Below are 23,959 nucleotides of genomic sequence, written 5' to 3' on the forward strand. Positions count from 1 at the left end.
AGACAATTTCAAATGAGTTTGGAGGCGACATCGGATGTACAACAACTCTGGCAGGGTCTGTAAGACATTGCTTCCTGCAAAGTGAAACCCAATAGTATGAATGGTAGCGATGCTTCACTACCAGATGAACTCAATGCCTTCTATGCCCACTTTAAAAGGGAGAACACAACTACAGCTGTGAAGATCCCTGCTGTACCTGATGACTCTGTGATCTCTGTCTCAGAGGCTGATGTTAGACTGGCTTTAAAGAGAGTGAACCCTTGCAAGGTGGAAGATCCCAATGGAGTACCTGGTAATGCTCTGAAAACCTGTATCAACCATCTAGCGGGAGTATTCAAGGACATTTTCAACCTCTCACTGCTACGGGCAGAAGTTCCCACTTGCTTCAAAAAAGCAACAATTATACCAGTGCCTAAGAAGAAGCTGCCTTAATGACTATTGCCCGGTAGCACTCACATTGACAGTAATGAAATGCTTTGAGAGGTTGGTCATGACTAGACTGAACTCCTGCCTCAGCAAGGACCTGGACCCATTGCAATTTGCCTATCACCACCATAGGTCAACGGTAGATGCAATCTCAATGGCTCTCCACACAGCTTTAGACCACCTGGACAACACAAACACCTATGTCAGGATGCTGTTCATCGACTATAGCTTAGCATTTAATACCATCATTCCCACAATCCTATTGAGAAGTTGCAGAACCTGGGCCTCTGTACCTCCCTCTGCCATTGGACTCTTGACTTCCTAACCATAAGACCACAATCTGTGCGGATTGGTGATAACATCTCCTCCTCGCTGATGATCAACACTGGCGCACCTCAGGAGTGTGTGCTTAGCCCCCTGCTCTATTCTCATGATTGTGTGGCTAGCCATAGCTCAAATACCATCTATAAATTTGCTGATGATACAACCATTGTTGGTAGTATCTCAGATGCTGAAAAAAGCCTGTACAGGAGTGAGATATGCCAACTAGTGGAGTGGTGCTGTAGCAACAACCTGGCACTCAACGTCAGTAAGATGAAAGAGCTAATTGTGGACTTCAGAAAGGATAAGACGAAAGAACACATACCAATTCTCATAGAGGAATCAGAAGTGGAGAGAATGAGCAGTTTCAAGTTCCTGGGTGTCAAGATCTCTGAGGCTCTAACCTGGTCCCAACATATTGATGTAGTTATAAAGAAGGCAAGACAGCGGCTATACTTCATTAGGAGTTTGAAGAAATTTGGCATGTCAACAAATACACTCAAAAACTTCTGTAGATGTACTGTGGAGAGCATTCTGACAGGCTGCATCACTGTCTGGTATGGGGGGTCTACTGCACAGGACCGAAAGAAGCTGCAGAGGACTGTAAATCTAGTCAGTTCCATCTTGGGTACTAGCTTACAAAGTACCCAGGACATCTTCAGGGAGCAGTGTCTCAGAAAGGCAGCGTCCATTATTAAAGACCTCCAGCACCCAGGGCATGTCCTTTTCTCACTGTTACCATCAGGTAGGAGATACAGAAGCCTGAAGGCACCCACTCAGCGATTCAGGAACAGCTTCTTCCCCTCTGCCATCCGATTCCTAAATGGACATTGAACCCTTGAATACTAACTCTTTTTTTTAAATGTACAGTATTTCTGTTTTTTGCACATTTTTATATCTACATATACTGTAATTTATTTATTTATTTATTAATTATATTTTTTTTCCTCCTCTGTTTTATGTATTGCATTGAACTGCTCCTGCTAGGTTAACAAATTTCACGTAACATGCCGGTGATAATAAACCTGATTCTGACTTCCTGTTGGCAAAACATTTTAATTGCAATTCCCATTCCCATTCCCATTCCAACATATTGGTCTATGGCCTCCTCTTGTGCCAAGTTAAGGGCATCCTCAGGGTGGAGGAGTGACACCTTACATTCCGTCTGGGTACCCTCCTGCATGATGGCATGAATATCGATTTCCAGTAAACAAATTCCATCCCGCCCACTTCCTCTTCTCACTCCGACCCTTTACTACTTCTCACCTGCCTATGACTTCCCCGGGTACCCCTCCCCTTCCCTTTCTCCACTCTCTTGTCCCAACAGATTCTTTCTTCTCCACCCTTTGACCTATCAGCTTCCAGCTAGCCTCTTTCCCCTCCCCCACCTTTTTATTCTGGCATTTCCCCCTTCCTTCTCACTCCAGAAGAAGGATCTTGGTCTGAAATGTCGGCTGTTTATCGTTTACCACAGATGCTGCCTGAAATGCTGAGTTCCTCCAATATTTTGTGTGTGTATTGCTCTGGATTTCCAGCATCTGCAGACTTTCTTGCGTTTATAGAAAGCATCCTGTCTAGATGAATAATGACTTGGAATGAAAACAACCTCCCCTACTTGGATTCTGTTTACACCTTTTGTTGCCTCAGTAAAGCAGAACAATCAGAGACCACTCCTACCCCAAACGTTCTCTCCCCCTCCCATCAGTCAGAAGATACACATTCTACCAGGCTGAAGGACAGCTTCTATCCCGTTGTTATCAGACTCTGCAGTGGTTCCCAGTGGAAGACTATTTACAAAAAGATGGGCTCTCGACCTCATAATCTACCTCACTGTGGTCTTGCACCTTAATGTCTTCCTACATTGCACATTTCTTTACCTGTAACACTTTATTCTGTGTTATCTTGTTTGATTTTGTTCTTCTTCAATGTACTGATGTAATGAAATTATCTGCATGGAGAGTGGGTCGATACATGTGAAAATAATGAACGGATTTACCAATCTGCACACTTATTTCTTCTTACCCCTTGAAGGTGAGGATGCCCAGCCAGTCAGAAGACAGGAGGCACCAGGTAGAGGTGAGTCTGTGAATCGTGGGGAACAGGAGGGGGTGCAGATTGTGTCTGAGGGTAAAAGAGGGTAACACATGGGGGATGTGAGAGAGCGGGAGGGTGAGGGGTTAGAGAGAGGTATGGAAAGGAATGGAGGGAGAGCGACCCTCGTGGGTACAAAATGTAACAAGAATCACAGGGACTGATTGCTCCAATCTCTAATGACAGTGGGCAGTAGTCTCCCTGCGCAGAAGTTGGAAAGAAGGGAAAACTGGGAAGAGCTAGTCCCCCAGCCAGAAGGCACAATAACGGGTCCAGTCAGACTGAGAGAAGGGGTGAACAGATCATGTAAGGGAAACAATTAATCTGCACTCAGAAAGTTAGGAACTGGTCAGGGATAGTCAGCACGGATTTGTTGGTGGGAGATCCTGTCTAATTTAACTGAGCTCTTTAAAGAGATAAATATATTGATGAGATCTGTGTAGTTTACATAGATTTCATTAAGGTCTTTAACAAGGTCCAACACCTTGGTCATATGAGAAGCATTCACCAGAAAAATACAAATTCAATATCAAGTATACATAATGACAAAAACAAACCTAATTAAAACAAATAGAACAAATGAACAAGGGCGTTTTTAGAGCATAGAAGTGAAATGTGAAATGGTCATACTATTGTTATACCGTGGGGGTGATTAGGGTTTTGCCAGTAAGCTGGAGAAATGAATGGTTGAAGTGAAGTTCTCAAACCTGGGTGTGTGGGACTTTGGGCTTGTGTACCCCCTTTCTGGTGGAAGCTGTGGGAAGATGGCATGGCCCGGACGGCAGGGACTTTTGATGATGGATGTTGCCTTCATGAAGCAGTGTCTCTTGTAGGTACTACCGTTGGTGGGCGTGGTGGGGCCCGTGATGTATTGGGCTGAGTTCATTACTTTCTTCAGCTTCTTATATTCCCGTGCATTTGAATTGCTGCATCAGGCCATGACACACCCAGTCAGGATACCTTCAACAGTATATCTGTAAAAGTTTGTTTGAGTGTTCGGCGGCAAGTCAAATATCCTTAGCTTCCTAAAGAAGTAAATACACCAGAGTCCCTTCCTTATGACTGCATCTACAGTACTGTGCAAGTTTTAGGTTTGTATATGTGTGTGTATGGAATACTGCGCAAAAGTTTTAAGTTTGTGTGTGTGTATGTGTATATATGTATGTATGTGTCTGTGTGTGTGTGTGTGTGTATATGTGTGTGTATATATACACACACACACACACACACATATATAGGCTGGGTTGAGTCAGGGAAGGTTGGGAGAGTTTCAGAACCCATATATTTCATTAACTCTCTTCTCCTGAGTCACAGATTCCTACTGGGGGTGGGTAAGTTAGTCCCAAAGGAACAAGGCCACAGAGGCCTGTTCCGGGGAAGTATCAACCTGTCTCATGCATCAGCACAGCTGGAAAATCTCCAGCACTTGGCTAAGTCTGGCCATTCTCAACTCCAGCCATCTGAGCATCTAACACATCCAAAACTGTCACTTGTATTTTGATACGAAAACTGAAAACACCAGCAAGTAAGGCAGCAACTATGGAGTGAAACAGATTAACATTTTAAGTGAAGGACTCAATACCAGGACAGAGAAAGAAGAAGCTGGAGCTTAGTTTCAAGTTGCAGAGAGGACTGGGGAGGGGGTGAGTAGAACAAAGGGAATCCCTGTGTTAGAGTGTGGGGAGCGTTCCTGTGGGGAAGGGTTGTTAATGGGGTAAGAAGGCAATAAAGGAGTGTGATTGGAGCAAATCTCAGGTTAGGGTGTTCTAATGAAGAGGGAGAAATCATTGAGCCAGTGTCAATGGGCAAAGATTTACAACAAAATGCTCAGGCTTGCTATAGAAGGGAATCTGAGTTGGAATTTGGAAACTGTGACCTGGTTTCTCATTTCAGGCTTCCACAGTGAACCATGCAAAGGCCACTGGTAAACAGGCAGTGGCAGCGCTGATGTGGTGCTAGCTGGTGCTATAGCACCAGCAGAAATTACAATGGCACCACATAGTCATAGTCATACTTTATTGATCCTGGGGGAAATTGGTTTTCGTTACAGTTGCACCATAAATAATTAAACATTAATAAAACCATAAATAGTTAAATAGTAATATGTAAATTATGCCAGGAAATAAGTCCAGGACCAGCCTATTGGCTCAGGGTGTCTGATCCTCCAAGGGAGGAGTTGTAAACTTTAATGGCCACAGGCAGTAATGACTTCCTATGACGCTCTGTGTTGAATCTCGGTGGAATGAGTCTCTGGCTGAATGTACTCCTGTGCCCAACCAGTACATTATGTAGTGGATGGGAGACATTGTCCAAGATGGCATGCAACTTGGACAGCATCCTCTTTTCAGACACCACCGTGAGAGAGTCCAGTTCCATCCCCACAACATCACTGGCCTTACGAATGAGTTTGTTGATTCTGTTGGTGTCTGCTACCCTCAGCCTGCTGCCCCAGCACACAACAGCAAACATGATAGCACTGGCCACCACAGACTCGTAGAATATCCTCAGCATAGTCCGGCAGATGTTAAAGGACCTCAGTCTCCTCAGGAAATAGAGACGGTTCTGACCCTTCTTGTAGACAGCCTCAGTGTTCTTTGACCAGTCCAGTTTATTGTCAATTCGTATCCCTAGGTATTTGTAATCCTCCACCATGTCCACACTGACTCCCTGGATGGAAACAGGGATCACCGGTACCTTAGCTCTCTTCAGGTCTACCACCAGCTCCTTAGTCTTTTTCACATTAAGCTGCAGATGATTCTGCTCACACCATGTGACAAAGTTTCCTACCGTAGCCCTGTACTCAGCCTCATCTCCCTTGCACCACAAAGAAATTAACTGGTGCACCACCACAGCACCACAAAGAAATTAACTGAAATTTGACATACAAATTGCAGCTGCTTTCTCTGTATAACTTTGAATACAGCTTGTTTCTCCAGTTGATCTAGTGAAACAGTGCCCCCAATTACCATAGCACCCATGCAGCAATAAAGTTATAAGCTCTGTGCTGGTCTAAGGTCAGATCCATGCTACACTTCTGCTTATTTGTTCGTTGTCAATGTCTTGCCGTTGCTGTCCTCAGATCAGTTAAGCTGATCTAAGATCACTTAAGGTGGTGATGTCACTCACTCTCACTCACGCAAGAGATTGATAGTATACATCCAGGCGCAGATCCATGGTCTCGCGGGACTAACGGATGCCCCACACACACATTGTTCTTTTGCAAGCTAGCGTGGGCCTGGCACGTGCATTATTTTGGCCGGCGTGAAAAAATGGATCAACTTTTAGTGAGAAAATGACCTCATCCAGAGGAATCAGTGGTGTTTCAGCCCAAGCCTGTCTTAATTGAAAGTGACATGCAGAAAGAAGTAAGTGGGGATGAGGACGACAGCAGTTCATCGAAGGAGTGCAAGGGCGAAGTAGAGGAACAAGAAATGGAGCGGGATTCAGAACAGAACGTGGATGAAGCTGCTCTTAGTGCGAGTGGGAATACTGTTAGCGACGTTAGCCAGCAGCCTGAGGAAGGACCCCGTCGGACAGCATTGAAAAAGTACCCTTCGCAACGGTTTGGCAATCAGCAAAGGAGTTTTATTCGTGGCTAATTCGACCTGTACTCCTGGCTGGAATATTAGATCATGACAGATACTATGTTCTGCTTCGCATGCAGGCATTTCCTGTGTGGAGGACATGGTTTCCATTCTGAGTCTACCTTCACTGTCACCGGTTACCGCAACTGGCGGAAAGCTACAACAATAGGGGAAACGTTGTTGAGTTGCTCAGTGTAATTGGGCAGTTTGATGAGACTGTAGCTAAATAAAAAAATGACAATCCTGGAAATGCAATATATCCATCACGATATCCAAAATGAAATTATGGGTATTATGGCAGATATGGTCAGACGTCAGATTAGTGCAGAAATCAAGGAGGCTGGACATTTTGCCATCATGGTGGATGGAAGTAAAGACTTGAGTGAAAAGGAGCAAATGTCAGTGGTGGTGCGGTATTTGAATAACGAAACAGTGCTTGAAAAATTCTTGCACTTGACTCCAACAGAAGAGTTGGACGCAGAGTCGGTTCTTAAAAGCATTGAACAGACACTCGTCCAGTGCGTTATTGATAAGAACGCGTGCAGGTCCGTGTTATGACGGGGCGGCAGTGATGTCCAGGTGCGATAACCGGGTACAAGAGAGGTTCAGGAAAGGGGTCCCGCAGCCATTATATATACACTGCCATGCTCATAGACTTGACTTTGTTTTAGTGGATGTGGTGAGCAATGTACAAGCGGGTGTGTTTTTTGAAACTGTGCAGCTGCTTTACAACTTCTTTTCAAACTCTGTTGCCCACGATCTTTTCATGAAGAAACAGAGAGAACTGGAATCAACTGCACAGCCCGTGGAGTTGAAGAAATTGTCAGATACACGCTGGACATGGCAGTATACAGCTTTGTGGGCTACAAGGAAATCACTCCCTGCCATTCTAGCTACACTACAGGATATTATGGGTCAACCAAATGCACGGAGGAAAACGGAGTCCAGAGCTGTAAACAGACTGATTGACGAGCAGTTTGCTTTACTTCTCACTCTGTTTGAAGATTTATTCCAAGTCACCAAGTTCATGTCAGACCAGCTACAATCTCCCAGTCTGGAGCTTTCATCCGCTGTGGACTTGGCCCAGTCTGTTATCGATGCACTCTCAGCAAAACGGGGAGAGGAATCATGGAGTGAAATTCAGACAAGAGCTAGGGACCTGTGCGTCAAGGCCGGTATACAGAGCAGACCACATGAAAGGAGACAGGCCCAGCCACCCCGCCGCCTACATGATTTTGTCATTGAGGCCCAAACTGAACGGACACCTGTCACATCCTCTGATGACCTTCACAACCACTGTTTCTATCCGGTTATAGACAGACTTCTGACTGAAATGAAAAGATGATTCTCAGTTGAGACTGGGAGTGTTCTGACTGGAGTCTCAGCATTGAGTCCAAAAAAACAAGTTCTTCCGAGACAAGAATTGTCTTTAACCAATGGCCCAATACTATGGAGTGACTGAAGTGAACCTGACTGCAGAGCTACATCAGGTTCGGCATCTGCTGGAAACAAAACAAAAGCAAGGACAGACAGTGAATGACACAGTGGAATTTCTAGCTCTAATGAGACTCCACCACGATGCATTTATAGATTTATACAAACTAATCTGCATATCACTGACTCTGCATGTGACATCTGCCTCATGCGAAGGGAGTTTCTCTTGCCTCAGACGTCTTAAAAACTACCTAAGGAACAGCAGCGGCGATGCTCGAAACAGCAACTTGGTCCTGTTGGCCATAAACAGCCGGAGGACCAAAGCACTTGACATCCAGAAATCATTGATGCTTTCGCCACCAATCACAACAACAGACGGATTGTGCTTCTCTGAAAACATCAATGGTGAGTGCAGTTGATTTTTTTTTTAAATTTGGGCCTAGACTAATGCTGATTATAATTATTATTTTGTGGTGGTTACCCCATAGTCCTTATGTTTCCTGCAAATCCCAAAATATTACATTTACTGCTATTAAACCTACTGGTTCTGCTTAGACTTCCAAGCGGTGATTCTGTTAATTTTTGTTTTAAATTCAGTAGCCGAATTAATTGAGGTATTGCATGGTCAGAGTACGATTTGTCCAACTTCTGGCAAAGCCTTGCATCTGTTGTTTGCCTTATTTGACTTTTAATAACGGTGTATCTTTTGGCATTGTCTGTCTATGTAATGCGAATAGCAGTGGACATTGTGGGTTAGTGTTGTGTTTTTCAGTTGAAAATCACGCATTTGGCGCTGATTGCGGGATTGGTGCGTGATTCACATTGTGCGCTGTGGGTCGGATGCTCTGTTGGTTTGTTTGTTTATGCTCTGTGTAGCCCAGGTTGTCTCCGATGCTGTTAACACTGTCACAGTTCACTTCTATATTAGATTTATCAATTGCTGTTTTTTGTGAATCAACAGAGGCATTTATAGTAGGCACATAATGCTTGAAACTGATTTTTGAATGCCACATATCTGGCCTTGCGAATACATATTACCATTCAGTACATCCTCAGCACCATCACTGAATAATTCAGCCCCACTGTAGCACCAGCAAGAAAAAATCTCTGGCGCCGCCAGTGTAAACAGGGATGTGTGGCTTGTGGGAACTTTAGCCATCAGTTAGATGCTGATAATTCTGTTGATGAATTCATCATCTCCTCCATCTCCTTCCAGACCCCACGAAAGGAACAGCAGGAGCAGCAGCAGGGAAGTCCTTCAGCATTGTGAGCTACATTCTCCTGGCTCTGTTTGTCCTGCTGATGGTGATGTTCGTTGTGGAAATGCTCAAGTGTAAGTCACTGACAGCGTGCGAGAGCTGGGTGATGACACGGGCTGGGGAAGGGCCTGCATCTTTGGGGAAATGTTGTGGAGGAGCCGTTTCTGAAAGGTCAGCGGATGGCTGAGTCACCGTGCACCAAAGGAAGTGTGAGGGCCTGGCCACAAGGTTTCACCCTTGTCTAAATACATTCCGTGTGTCACGAATCCATAGAGCTACTTTAGAATACTTGGGGGTGGCATGGGAGCCTCACAGTTAGCGTTACACTATTACACCACCAGTGACTCTGGTTCAGTTCCACCACTGTCATTCAGTGGGGTACGTTCTCATAGAACATAGACATCTACAGCACATTACAGGCCCTTCGGCCCACAATGTTGTGACCATCTAAGTTTCCTCCACGTATTCTAATTTCCTTGCCTTTCAAAGATGAATGGGTTAGAAGGCTAATTGGTCACATGGGTGCAATTAAGCTTGACGGAAATTGGTTACCCGGCTAAACCTAGCTATTCCCAACTCCTGCCGTTTGAACACCTGGCACATCCCAAACTGTCATCAGCACTCTGATTAAAAGAAACCGAAAACTTTGCATTCAGCAGCTCAGGCAGCGACTATGGAGAGAGGAACAGATTAACATTTCAGGTCAAGGACTGAAGTTTAGCCAAGTGCTGTGGATTTTCCAGGTGTTGGGATTTTCCAGCTCTCTGAAAATGGAATGTCTGACTGCTAGTTTGTTAGCTGTTATGAAGCAAGAGGAGATGAATACACAGTTGTAATATGGCTGAGCAATGTGGAAAGACCTGATACTCCTCTGTTTCCAAATTCAGCCCCTACTGTTCATCTACCCTGGGCTCCGACTGTCCTCATCCTGCTGATTGAGAAAGTTAGAGACAGGATACAACAATATGAGTAATAACTGTCTCACTTTCAGTTCGACAGATATCCAGTGAAATTAAGGATCTGAAGGATGATATGACAAAGAAACTTGCGAGAGTGAAGGAGGGTGAGTCTTGCCCAAACTCTTCATGAACCCAGCTCCTGCTGGAAGCCTCTGTCTAAGAGCATTAGGAACCTCAGGGATTCCCAGGGACACAGTGGATCCAGGTCATGTGAGACTGAGAAGCTGGCTCAGATTCTCTGTGATAAATGGAGACACAGGAGGTTGCAGACATTGGAATCTGGAGCCACTTACAGCCTGCTGGAGGAATTCAGCGGGCCAAGCAGTATCAGGGACGGAATTGTCAGCGTTTTGAGTTGAAACTCTGCATCAGGTCTGATGTGACCTGCATTCTGCAAATTGGTCCATCTACCAGCTTGGTTCCACCTACCTTTCACTCTCTGTCTCCACCTATCACCCAGCTGCATCTTCCAACTCCACCTTTCACCCTCCCCTACCATGCTACATCTGCCCTCATCTGTCACTCCTCCCCAATCATCGACTGGCCTGTCTGAACACTCTCTTCTCTTTAACTCTCCGCTCCATTCTCAGTCCTGAAGCAGTGTTTTGACCCGAAACATCGACAGTTCCTTCTCGCCCCTCCCCCCTCCCCCCACCACCAATGCTGCTTGACCTGCTGAGTTCCTCCAACAAATTGTAGATTGTTTGTCTCTCTGAGGTAATGTTGGTAAGGTCACCATTGACCCATATCACAAACTGTGATTCTGGATTACTGCATCCGGCTATTAAAAGGCAGAAACTGGGTTGAAATATTCTGTGTGCTTCCCCATCATGCTTAACACTGGTTTCTGACCCACAGGAGAGCAACTTGGGCTAAATACCACTTAACACCACAAACTGGCTGGGAAATTTGCACTGTGCAAGCTGTCCCCCTCCTGACTTGAATCAAAGAGAATAGTTGTTCTAATCTAGGCTGAGAATTAGTCATGGAAAATACTTTAAGAATGTTTAATATTTCCTTAAAGTTTTGCAAAACATTTTCCTTTAGACCCTCGGTTGATATAATTTTAAAATGTCTAGCAATGTTTGAAAATATTTAAAAGTGTTTTATGAAGTATTTTAACACTTTTTCAGTTTTTTATGAGCCTGCAGAGCAATCAAAGTTTTTAATCAAAGGTTGACACTTTGTGGGAGTGTAATTTGTGTTCCTCTGACTGGTGTCATGGTCCTGATGATGGGTGGTCCTGCAGGAGGCTGCTCAGTTCTCCACAAGTTCCTGCTGAGACAGCTGCCAAAAGTTATATTAGACTTTCCAGTCAGAGACAACTGAACTGGTAAATGTCTCCACTGACTCCCAACTTCACTCCTGTGTCAGCAGGAGTATCCCAGGGCCTGAGGTGTACTCTGACACTTGGATGGCCGAGGATGCAGAGGTTTGTCATGGTCCCGGGATCCCTGATCAAGAAGCTGGGATCGTCCCCACTTCAGTTGGGAACATATGCAAGTGTGTGTGTGTGTCTGTTTATTGGTAGGGGTGTGTGTTTATTTGTAGTTGTGTGTATGTGTGTCTATTTATTGTTAGTTGTGTGTGTGTGTGTGTGTGTGTGTGTGTGTATATATGTGTGTCTGTTTATTGGTAGTTTGTGTGTGTGTCTGTTTATTGGTAGTTGTGTATGTGTGTGTGTCTGTTTATTGGTAGGTGAGTGTGTGTGTGTGTGTGTGTGTGTGTGTGTGTGTACACGCGCGCGCTCTGTTCTATGGGGTCCTTAACCAGCCTGGTACAAAGGCTTCAGTGAGCTCCTCACAGTACAGAACCAGCCTGTAACCTGCTCCTGCAGTCACTGTATCTATGTGGCTGGACTGGTTAACAGTGGCCCCACCAGTTACTGATGATAGGGCAAGTTGGAGTAGGTTGGCTTTGCTAAACTATTAATCAATGCTTGCTGTTACACATCAGCCCAAGCTGTTTGCACCTTGTTGTGTGCAGGCAAAGAACATTTCCTCATCTAAAGAGTTGCGCATGGAACCTGACCTGAGTCCCCTGGGGGTTGTCCATGTTCACTGGAGAAATGCTACATCCGGAAGGGAAGGCCACCAAGTGTGCACCAGCCTCAGTGCTGCTCTCTGCTGTCTGCCTGGATCCTCTAGAGTCTAAGCCAAGAGCCTCAAAGGCCACATCTGATACAGAGACAACACAAGCGTTAACTTATTGGAAGAATTATTGAAAACCCAGATGCAATAACCAGAGACCCGAATTCAATTCCCACTATGGCAAGTCCAGGATTTTGGAACAAACCCAGTCTCAGTCACACTGACTGCTTCGCTGATGAATGTTCTTTGAAGTATATTTTCATCTGACTGTAACTATATACAGTACAACCAAATAAAACAATGTTCCTCTGCAACATGGCACACCAGCAAAACATATATCACATACAACACAAAGTATACCAGAAATAAAGTTAATAAAATACAATTCAAGATGCATGTTCTGCACAGAACAGGTGAACAGTAAACAGACATTTTAAAACAATGCCAGTGCCTGTTTCTTACCTCCTGCACAGGCTAGCAAACTGTTCATTGTATGTAAGTGCTGCATGAGGCCTGAAGAGGAATACATTCAGACGAATTATCCAGCTGTGAACTTGTCACCCAGTTTGGACATGGTGGAGATGGCTCCTCAGCCATGGTTTTCCTCCCATACACCTGGGGAGTACTACCTAAATACCGAGCAGTCAAGCAACAGCCTGACGCAATCATCCTCACACAATCAACCCTCACTGGAAACATGTCAGGAAACAGGACAAGACACTGCATCCTGTCCCTCTGCGGTGTACAGGTCATCTCAGAACATTGACTCTTGATCCCATGATGCCAACTGAACTCTGACAAGGTATCCTTCACCTGACTCCCACCCATCACCCTCTCCCACCGACGAATCAGTGGTCCCCAGTATGGAACAATGCTTGGAAGAAGTGTTGAATGTAGTGAAGGCTCTGGGTGGGCACATTATCAGGGTAGGCCTGGTGGCCCCATCACTGATGTCAGAGCTGACCATGTTCTGTGGCAAAAGGTGAGGGAAACAGTACACAGAATAAACACTTTGAACTATCGACAGCTCTACATGTGGTACCTGTTTGTTAGCGTTTCATCTTCACCTCGAGAGCACCTCGATTATGGTGTTTGACAGCCATTCTTAGTAAAACAGAAGCAGAACAAACCTGACAGATCAAAATCAGTCATCCATAAGGCACTGTGGACCAACATCGGTGGCAGCTGAGATGTCCACCCCTACAGCCTGTCACCCCATCACCCAGGACATCCTTGCCTCCACTGTGACATCAGCTCAGCAGACCAATCGGGAGCAGAACCACGAGATACCCCTAAGGCTGCACTGCCCAGCTGTTGAAGATGCAACACTGGGTCGCTGTGTATTAAAGAACAAAAGCAGCAGCACTGGACGGAGCCTTGTAATCCCTCAGTGGCTCAGGTTGTCTCGGTACCCACACATCCGGTGAATGGTGGTGGGCAATTGCACAGCTTGCACGAAGAGGAGGAGGTTCCAGTGATGTCTTCACCCCCAACCCTACGGCAGGGCCCAGCACAAGGAAGTACAGACAACCATGCCCAGCCAGATGCATGGAATGAGCTCCCTCCTGAGATCTTCACCAGCATAGAAACCAGTCCCCAACTAACTGCATTCACTACTCAGGATCTTAAGAAACAGATGATAAAGCCAAAGAATTGGGACCAGACATCCTCCTTGCTGGTGTATTAAGGACCTGAACTGCATACCTATCTGATACTCCAGTGCAGTTTTCACTCCAATATTTTACCCAACAATGTGGAAAGTTGCTCAGGTATGCCCCGTTTACAAATCCAAATCTATCCGATCGTCAATGTACTGTCAAGTTCTCTAAGACTGTGTTTCAAGAGCAGTCAGTCGAAGATTCAAAGTACATTTATTATCAAAGTATGTCTCCATTATATACCACCCTAAGATTTGTCCTCCCACAGGCAGTCAGGAAAGAAAGATTCACCATGGAACCTGTTCAAAGAAAAAACAGCAAACACCAAAAATGCAAAAAAAAAAAATCAGAAAAAAAACAAGTGGATTACATACAGAGTACTAAACATCAAACCGCAGAGTCCTTGAACCAGTTTGGGATGTTCAGTTTAGTTCAGTTCAATTCCATTTCGTGCTGTGGCAACAAATTCTGGTCTCGCCAGTGATGACCAGATCTGGAAATGAAGTAACTAAAAATTCTCACAGTAAGGAGGGACTGAAGCTCCTTTTTGTTGATCTGAAAGAGATGCCAAATCTTTGAGGAGTTTAATTGGTGGAATCTGCCACTGAGTAACTGAAGCAGGTACCTTGGATTACTGGGGCTGAGGAGAAAATAGAAATAAATCTCAAAGGAACTGAGATGAGGTTTCAAGGAAACATTCCTCTTTCAGGTGTGTTGGGAGGTGTCATCTGAACCAGCAGAAGAAAGTGGATCTAGGGTGTCAAATGAAATACATGATTAAATTGAGAACCAAGAGAAGCAGAATGGGTTGTTTAAGAGATCTAACATGCAAAGAATGGGTTGAGTAGCTAAGTAGCTACTTGAAGGCCAGGTGTTTGACACAGTTGTCAGAAGCTATTTGGGATGCACACCATTGAGAGTACATAAGTGTTTGTCCATCGTCGACGTCGATGAGGACCTCGACACCATTATGATGGTGTTGAGACTAGCGCGTGATTTGGATTTAAGTGAGGGAGAGTTGTGCAGCATCAGCCTCACTCTCTCTTCCCAATTCCCATCTTCACCCAGTGGCAAGACAGAGTCGAGACAGCTGGAGATGGGAGTAGGTGCAGTGGGTGACCAGGACGTCTTCTGTGTCTTGTCCTGCTCTACACATTCCATGACGCTCGCAGAGACCGCCTTCTTGACCGTCGGACCTTCCATTGGTCTCATCCGCTCAATCCGCCGGAGTCTGAATTCACATGCTGGGGTAGACAACTCCCTATCTCATCGAGGGTTTGAGACCCGTCAGCTACCTTCACCTGGTTTAGCCGGCTTGTCGCAGCCGTTGCCCAGGGTGTGACCGCTGTCGCATGCAAACAGCTACGGGGAGCCACAGGTGAGAGCTGAGTGCCAGGTGGGGACCAAAGGTGGACTAACTGCCCTGAAAAGGACGCGACATGTTCCCCCACCAGAGATGCTACCCCTCTCTGACACCCCATACATTACATAATAGGTAGTGGGAGCTAATCCCTACTAAACCCCAACCCCCAGCTATGACAATCTTAAGGAACTGGAGAGGTCAGTGGACCATGGGCTAAAGAGAAGGAGGAAGGGAACCAAAAGGAGGTGATGGACATATCATGAGGGTTGGAGAGCAGAGAGGAGGGGAGAGAGGATAATCAGAATGAAGAATGGAAAAAAGAGAAGTGGGGTGGGGCAGGGGGCGGGGGAAGAGGAAGAGGGAAGATATTATGTGAAGTAAGAAAAGTCAATGTTCATGCAATCAGGTTGGCAGCCATCCAGATGGAATCTGAGGTGTTGCTCCTCCAACCTGAGTTTGGCCTCATCATAGAGGTAGCTTCATCAGGACTGGAAAGGAAAGATACCAAAGCCAGAATAGGAAAGTTGGGGGTGGAGTGCAAGCTGGCAAGTGAAACGTGAGACTGGGTGTGTGTGGGTGGGGAAGCAGGGGGATGATGTACCCTAGTGAAGCTAAACTCAAGATGAAGGAGAGACATCTCATATGCTGTCTGGGTAGCTTCTGACATGATGGCATGAACATTGTTTTCTCTAACTTCTTGTAATTACTCCCCTCTGCTTTCCCTTTGCCTAACCCGCTCCCCCCCCCAACTCACCTCTTTTCTTTTTCATTGCCGATTCTGGTTACTCTCGTACTTCTTCTCTTCTCCTCCCCCACCCTCATGACATGCCCACAATCTCCCTTGTTCCCAACTCATTCCCTTTATTTCATGGTCCACTGTCCTCTCCTATTAGATACTTTCTTCTTGAGTCTTTTACCTCTTCCATCTATCACCTTCCAGCTTTTCACATCATTTCCACCCCCCCACTTTCCCTCTCACCTGGTCTCTCCTGTCACCTGCCAGCTTGTTCCCCTTTCCCCACCTTCTTATTCTGAATTCTTCCCCTTTCCTCTCCAGTACGATCAAGGGTCTCAACCTGAAACATTTACTCTTTATTTCCCTCCAGAGTTGCTGCCAACTTGGGGATTCCTCCGGCATTGTGTGTGCGCTACAGAGGAATCTGGGTTCAGGGCAGGCAGGAACAGGGTCCAGTTACCTTTTTGTGTGGTAATCAGTCAGCAAGCAGCCACTCCTTGGTCCCAAGAGCACTTATCAGAATTGAAGAACGATGAACTGGAACGGGAGTTGAACAAACAACAGGAAGAGTACGGTTGGACGGTCTTTGTGAGTCACTGACTGACAACTTCTGGCAACTCTTTGTGCCTAGTTTTTACCCGTCTCTTCCCTCCACTCTTTGGATTCAATGGCTGATGTTCTTCTGGTCAGTAAATTCCCTTCCCTCTATAGTCTCCCCTTATGGACTCTGCCCATACTTTTGGTTGCATGAATAAAACACCCCAGCATAATCAAAGACCCCAGCCACTCTGGATATTCTCTCATCTCCCTCCTCCTATCAGGCAGTAGATACAAAGGTCACCAAGCTCAACGGCAGTTTCTATCCCACTTTTATAAGACTATTAAAGAGATCCCTAGTATAAGGAATCTAACATTCGAGCCCTGAGGTGACAAGGACCTGTGATTTTGCTTTGTTGCTGTGCCTGTTGGGTTTGCCATCCTCTCCACTGGTGGGCCTCCCGTGGGTTAACACGAATCACTTGCGTTTGCGCGGCTGCTCAAGCCAAGTGAAGTGTTCCTGGGTAATTCATCCGAGGGTCCCCAACTAGCTGGTCAATGACAGGGTCCAGGGAGTGGGGATAGAGCAGGGCCACTCATTGGCCAGCTCCACCACGACAGAGCACCGTTACCAGCACGTGAGGCATCTGCTTAGAGGGTTTTGTACACTGCTGAGAAAGGGAACAGCCACTGGTTGTGGGAGCTCATAATGAGGAAGATAATGGGAGTCGGGAGGAAATACCCAGTGAGGGGGAGAGCTTCCTGTAGGAGGGGAGATCAAGGTAGGGAGGGAGTATTCAGTGAAGAGTGAGCCCCTTATGATGAAGGAGTTCTCTGTAAGGAGCACTCAGAGAGAAGGGAGCTCCCTTTAATGTGAGGGAGCTGCCAGAAGTGGGGGAGTACTGAAAGTAGAAAGCTCGTGATGGGAGGGAGCTCTGATGACAGCCCATCAGCAGAGTGCATCACAGACAGGCTAGACGTGAATGGGCACTGCATCCCAACCTAACCAGGCCAGTTCGGGAAAGAAAGGAAGCTCTTCGAGCAGTGGTAAGAGTTCCTGGAGCTGTCACAGGAAAGAGGGATCTCTGCTGCAGGTCTGGCAGGAAGGCCTGGGGTCATTGTGCCCAGAAATGAGACCGCCGAGAAGAGGAATGATGGGGACCAGCTTGCACTGTGCAAATAGAGGGGAGCTGTTCAAACTAGCAACAGTTCTAAGGCACAGCTCAGGCACTGACGGTCATATGCAGAATGTCATGGAACATCTGCTTCTGCAGGGAGAATAATGGGAACCTTGTCCTCCTACCAAGTCAGGTAGGAGTCTCCAAAAGAAAATGGGTGTGTATAAACAGAGAAATATTTTCAAAGTTCAAGGAGAGAAGTGGTTGAGATTGCTCACTAGCGATCAGCATTGACTAATGGGCTGAATAGCCTCTGTTGTATGTGGAATGCCGGATGAAACGTGAAGTCTTTGGGGTAACTGCAAGTCTGTGTCTTTGCAATTGCTTTACTCACGCTTGAGTATGATGCTTGTTTTTTTTTGCCAGTGGGGGGAAGGGGGATTGTAGCTCGCTGCCGCTTACGTGCGGGGGGTTGCTGTTGCGGGGGGGGGGGACTTTGGGGTTCTCACATTTAACTGTCGTTCATTCTTTGGGGAACGTCTCTGTCTCCGTGGATGTTGGTGAAGAAAGAGCATTTCAGGATGTATATTGTACACATTTCTCTGACATTAAATTGGACCTTTGGACCTTTGAACCTCTCTGTTGGTTATTCTACGGTTGCCATTCCACACTTCTACACTAACAGTGCAGAGAGTTCCACTCAGCAGAACGTGCATTTGGCAGGTAGGAAGGACCCATGAGCTAGTAATGGCCTCCTAGCGGAGGCAAACCGCAGCTGTATTTCTACCTCATGGATCAGGTTGAGTTTGGACCACATTCTGCAGTGAATGGACCTCACTGGATGCTTGGATCATACACTGCATTATGTGCACGGCCTGCACTGCGCAAAAGGGTTTGATCATATTGTAGGAGCATTGTTGGATTGCACTCTCCTGTGTGTTTGGATCACCATGTAGAGTGTGCTTCCCTGTCACTTTTCACTGCATACATGCACTGCACTCTGCAGTGCGTATATGAGTCGCACCGTGCAGTGGAACTGGATTATACCGTCAAGAGTCTTTTTGAACTGCATAGTGCAGACTGTGATGTGTCTAATTGTGCAGCACGTACATTATTTCGACCTTAGGCCAAGTTTGTGTTTGGATCGCACTGTGCAGGTGTGATTGGATCGCACTATGCAGGCATGTCTGGATCACGCTGTGCAGGCATGTGTGTTCGAATCGAACTGTGCAGGCGTGTTCAGATCGCGCTGTGCAGGCGTGTCCGGATCGCGCTGTGCAGGCGTGTTCGGATCGCGCTGTGCTGAGTGTGTCTGGATCGCACTGCACAGGTGTGTCTGGATCGCAGTGTGCTGAGCATGTCTGGATCTCACTGTGCAGAGCGTATCTGGATCGCACTGTGCAGAGCGTGTCTGGATCGCGGTGTGCCGAGCATGTCTGGATCGCACTGTGCTGAGCGTGTCTGGATCGACTGTGCAGGAGTGTTCGGATCGCGCTGTGCAGGCGTGTCCGGATCGCGCTGTGCAGGCATGTCCGGATCGCGCTGTGCTGAGCATGTCTGGATCGCACTGCTCAGGTGTGTCTGGATCGCACTGTGCAGGTGTGTCTGGATCGCAGTGTGCTGAGCATGTCTGGATCGCACTGTGCTGAGCATGTCTGGATCGCACTGTGCAGGAGTGTCTGGATCGCACTGTGCAGGAGTGTCTGGATCGCACTGTGCAGGAGTGTTTGGATCGCAATGCGCAGGTGTGTTTGGATGGCAGTGTGCTGAGCGTGTCTGGATCGCACTGTGCAGAGCATGTCTGGATTGTACTGTGCAAGAATGTTTGGATCACAATGCGCAGGTGCGTTTGGATGGCAGTGTGCTGAGCGTGTCTGGATCACACTGTGCTGAGCGTGTCTGGATCACACTGTGCTGAGCGTGTCCAGATCGCACTGTGCAGAGCGTGTCTGGATTGCACTGTGCTGAGCGTATCTGGATCGCACTGTGCAGAGCGTGTCTGGATGGCAGTGTGCTGAGCGTGTCTGGATCGCACTGTGCAGGAGTGTCTGGATCGCACTGTGCAGGAGTGTTCGGATCGCGCTGTGCAGGAGTGTCTGGATCATGGTGTGCCGAACGTGTCTGGATCGCACTGTGCTGAGCGTGTCTGGATCGCACTGTGCTGAGCGTGTCTGGATCGCACTGTGCAGAGCGTGTCTGGATCGCACTGTGCTGAGCGTGTCTGGATCGCACTGTACAGGAGTGTCTGGATCGCACTGTGCAGGAGTGTTCGGATCGTGCTGTGCAGGCGTGTCCGGATCGCGCTGTGCAGGCGTGTCTGGATCGCGCTGTGCTGAGCGTGTCTGGATCGCGCTGCGCAGGTGTGTCTGGATGGCAGTGTGCTGAGCGTGTCTGGATCGCACTGTGCAGGAGTGTCTGGATCGCACTGTGCAGGAGTGTTCGGATCGCGCTGTGCAGGAGTGTCTGGATCATGGTGTGCCGAACGTGTCTGGATCGCACTGTGCTGAGCGTGTCTGGATCGCACTGTGCTGAGCGTGTCTGGATCGCACTGTGCAGAGCGTGTCTGGATCGCGGTGTGCTGAGCGTGTCTGGATCGCACTGTGCTGAGCGTGTCTGGATCACACTGTACAGGAGTGTCTGGATTGCACTGTGCAGGAGTGTTCGGATCGCGCTGTGCAGGCGTGTCCGGATCGCGCTGTGCAGGCGTGTCCGGATCGCGCTGTGCTGAGCGTGTCTGGATCGCACTGCGCAGGTGTGTCTGGATCGCAGTGTGCTGAGCGTGTCTGGATCGCACTGTGCGGAGCGTGTCTGGATCTCACTGTGCTGAGCCAGAGCATTTCTGGATCGCACTGTGCTGAGCGTGTCTGGATCGCGGTGTGCCGAGCGTGTTTGGATCGCACTGTGCTGAGCGTGTCTGGATCGCACTGTGCTGAGCGTGTCTGGATCACACTGTGCGGGAGTGTCTGGATCGCACTGTGCAGGGGTGTTCGGATCGCGCTGTGCAGGTGTGTCTGGATCGCTGTGTGCCGAGCGTGTCTGGATCGCACTGTGCTGAGCGTGTCTGGATCGCACTGTGCCGAGCGTGTCTGGATCGCGGTGTGCCGAGCGTGTCTGGATCGCACTGTGCCGAGCGTGTCTGGATCGCGGTGTGCCGAGCGTGTCTGGATCGCGGTGTGCCGAGCGTGTCTGGATCGCGGTGTGCCGAGCGTGTCTGGATCGCACTGTGCTGAGCGTGTCTGGATCGCACTGTGCTGAGCGTGTCTGGATCGCACTGTGCCGAGCGTGTCAGGATCGCACTGTGCAGGAGTGTCAGGATCGCACTGTGCAGGTGTGTCTGGATCGCGGTGTGCCGAGCGTGTCTGGATCGCAGTGTGCCGAGCGTGTCTGGATCGCACTGTGCTGAGCGTGTCTGGATCGCACTGTGCAGGAGTGTTTGGATCGCGCTGTGCAGGTGTGTCTGGATCGCGGTGTGCCGAGCGTGTCTGGATGGCAGTGTGCTGAGCGTGTCTGGACAAGGCTGTGCTGAATGTTTTTGGACCACATGGCGAAATGTTTAAAAACTTCTATAGTTGTACCATGGAGAGCATTCTGACAGGCTGCATCACTGTCTGGTATGGAGGGGCTACTGCACAGGACTGAAAGAAGCTGCAGAAGGTTGTAAATTTAGTCAGCTCCATCTTGGGTACCAGCCTACAAAGTACCCAGGACATCTTCAGGGAGCGATTAGGCAGCTTCCATTATTAAGGACCTCCAGCACCCAGGGTATACCCTTTTCTCACTGTTACCATCAGGTAGGAGGTACAGAAGCCTGAAGGCACACACTCAGCGATTCAGGAACAGCTTCTTCCCCTCTGCCATCCAATTCCTAAATGGACATTGAACCCTTGGACACTACCTCACTTTTTTAATATACAGTATTTCTGGGTTTTTTTTTGCACTTATTAAAATCTATTTAATATACATATACTGCAATTGATTTACTTGTTTATTTTTTTTTATTCTTTCTCTTCTAGATTATGTATGGCATTGAACTGCTGCTGCTAAGTTAACAAGTTTCACCACATGTCGGTGATAAAAAACCTGATTCTGATTCTGATCCGTTTGTTTGGATTGTGTTGGACCATGTGGTTCAGTGTGTGTACAGGCTCAGAGGGTTTTCACTGTATGGCACTGTGTGTTGTCTATTGGGACCGTTTTGTACAGTGTGTGTATGTCACTGTGTGGATTATTCTGCACCAACTTACATATCTCTTTGTATCTTTAACCACTTTTTAATGTTCATTACAGAGTTGATCACTGAAACCCAGAAGGGTCATGGCCAGTTGGTGCAGGGACAGGTGCAGGGACAGAGAAAGATTGAAAGCGGAAGTAAGTGAAATCTTTCAATCTGCCCTCTGTCTTTCTGTGGCAAGAGAGACAAATGACTCCCTTGTTTATCAACTCGCCACTGCAGCAGGCTGGACGTTCCAGCAGGGGTGGGACTGCCCCTCCTGCTGAATCTTGGGTTAAGTCCTCCCACATCTTGCGTAGAATAGAGATGCCATGGTCTCACAAGAGTTGTACATCCAATACTGTTGGTGACAGTGTCAAAGCACATCTGTGCGTGGCCAGCGTTCATGGGTCAAGTGCTATAATAGCTAAAGGTGATAGGCATGGAGGGGTAGAGGAAGCCTTTGAGCTTTTTCAGCTGTCCTGGCAATCAGCCTGATCAAAGTCACTTCATTGCCCTAGTAACTCCCTGAATATTAAACCATTGCAATATGTATCATAAGCAAATACAGAGTATCATTTATAAAAGTATGAGAAGCATAAACAGACATTCAAAATCATTTTCCCACAGTAAAACTGTCAAGTGCCAGAGGACATGGATCTAAGGTGAGAAGATGAGAGAGTCATGCAGGTCCCAGCTGGAGACTCAGGAATATTATCACAGTCAGATGTAGAAGGATTCTTCATTGCTGTTTCCATAACACTTTGTTTTACCATTCAGGGTTGTTAGCCCTGAGCTGAACCCCCAAACCTAGAGGGCCGGTGGACCACTCTCGGTCTGGCCTCTACCTTTTCACCTGTGTGGCATGGGTGACGAAACCATGAGCCAAAGCACAAGGCCCTGATTCCAGCCGACATAGCTGTCCGGGTCAGAGGGGCAATCAAAGCCTCCAAACCCTATAGCGAGATTGTGGTCCTCTTGGAGGGAGAGGGGGAGAAAGTTTGAAGGAAATGCACTGGTATGTGTGTACCTGGAACAGGCTGGTAGGGGTGGTGGTTGAAGCAGATACAATAATGTCATATAAGAGGCTTTTTTCCAGACATATGAATATGCAGTGATGCAAAGCTATGGATCATGTGCAAGCAGAGAATCTAGTTTAGTTTGGGATCATGTTCAGCACAGACATCATTGGCCAAAGGGCCCGATCCTGTGCTCTATGCTTCTGTATTCTGTGTTCTATAAATAGCCAGTGCCATTCATTGACATAGTCCAGAGCCAGTGATGGTTAGAGAACGAAAGGGGTGGCATTGATGTAGCCTGAAAGCAGGGAGTAGTTACTGCTGTAAGGGGCACTTCCACTTCCCAAGGTTTTCACCGCTGCGTCATAGTCACAGGTCTATTTTTCATTGAAACTCTTCTGAACAGTTCTGGGCATTGGAGTGTGGGAATTGTGTTACCAATGTGTGCACAGCAAGATCTCACACACCACCATCTGATAATGAAACAGTGGCGCAGTGGATATTGCTGCTGTCTCACACCTCCTGGAAGTTGGTTCAGTCCTGACCTCAGTTACTGTCTGCGTGGAGTTTGCATGTTCTCCTTGAGATGCCATAGCTTGTTTCCGGGTGCTCCAGTTTCCTCAAAGTTCAAAAAGATGGACTGATTAGTTAATTGGCTGCTTTAATTTATCACGATTAGCCTCAAAAAAAGATAAATGAAGTTGACAGATGTGTATGAGATCCACCTGCAAGGGGCTTCCTGAAAGCTGGTGGCACCTCCAATGCAGCCGTTCCTCAGCAGGTGACCCAGGGACAGCCACTTGGCCGTTCTGCGGGCAACTGCTTCTGACTGGAGGGGATCGTGCTGTTCTGTGAGCCACACTGACAACAGCCTGTATGTGTTGGTGGCCACCATTTTGCGTCTTACGTCTCTAGACTGAAGCTGCAGTGTTCAGACTCAGAGCTAGAGTCAACCAGCCCATGGTAAGCCCTCTCCTGGCCCCTTGGCTCACACACTACAAACCTTCCTAAAGGTTTCTGGCATTCACATGTCTCCATATTACCAGCATTTACCAGGGACACAGAGGTTTCCTGGTTTCTCAGGCCCTTATATGTTCAGCCCTATCCTGGTATGGATTTTGCAATGTGGTGGCTGAGATTAAACGAGCCGGTGT

The 23,959-nt window shown here is 47.4% G+C and overlaps 1 protein-coding gene across 1 annotated transcript in view; it reads left to right on the forward strand.

The window, feature by feature from the left end:
* The window catches only part of LOC140191194 (CD209 antigen-like protein C), a 74,372-nt gene that overhangs the window by 30,660 nt on the left and 19,753 nt on the right, over positions 1 to 23,959 (forward strand). The window contains exons 3-6 of the mRNA XM_072248351.1: positions 2,779 to 2,823; positions 9,073 to 9,189; positions 10,107 to 10,178; positions 21,864 to 21,944. Of these exons, the coding sequence (XP_072104452.1) occupies positions 2,779 to 2,823; positions 9,073 to 9,189; positions 10,107 to 10,178; positions 21,864 to 21,944 (315 nt within the window). The remainder of the gene's footprint in view (positions 1 to 2,778; positions 2,824 to 9,072; positions 9,190 to 10,106; positions 10,179 to 21,863; positions 21,945 to 23,959) is intronic.

This window comes from Mobula birostris, chromosome 32, assembly GCF_030028105.1.
Source record: "Mobula birostris isolate sMobBir1 chromosome 32, sMobBir1.hap1, whole genome shotgun sequence".
Classification (NCBI taxonomy): Eukaryota; Metazoa; Chordata; class Chondrichthyes; order Myliobatiformes; family Myliobatidae; genus Mobula; species Mobula birostris.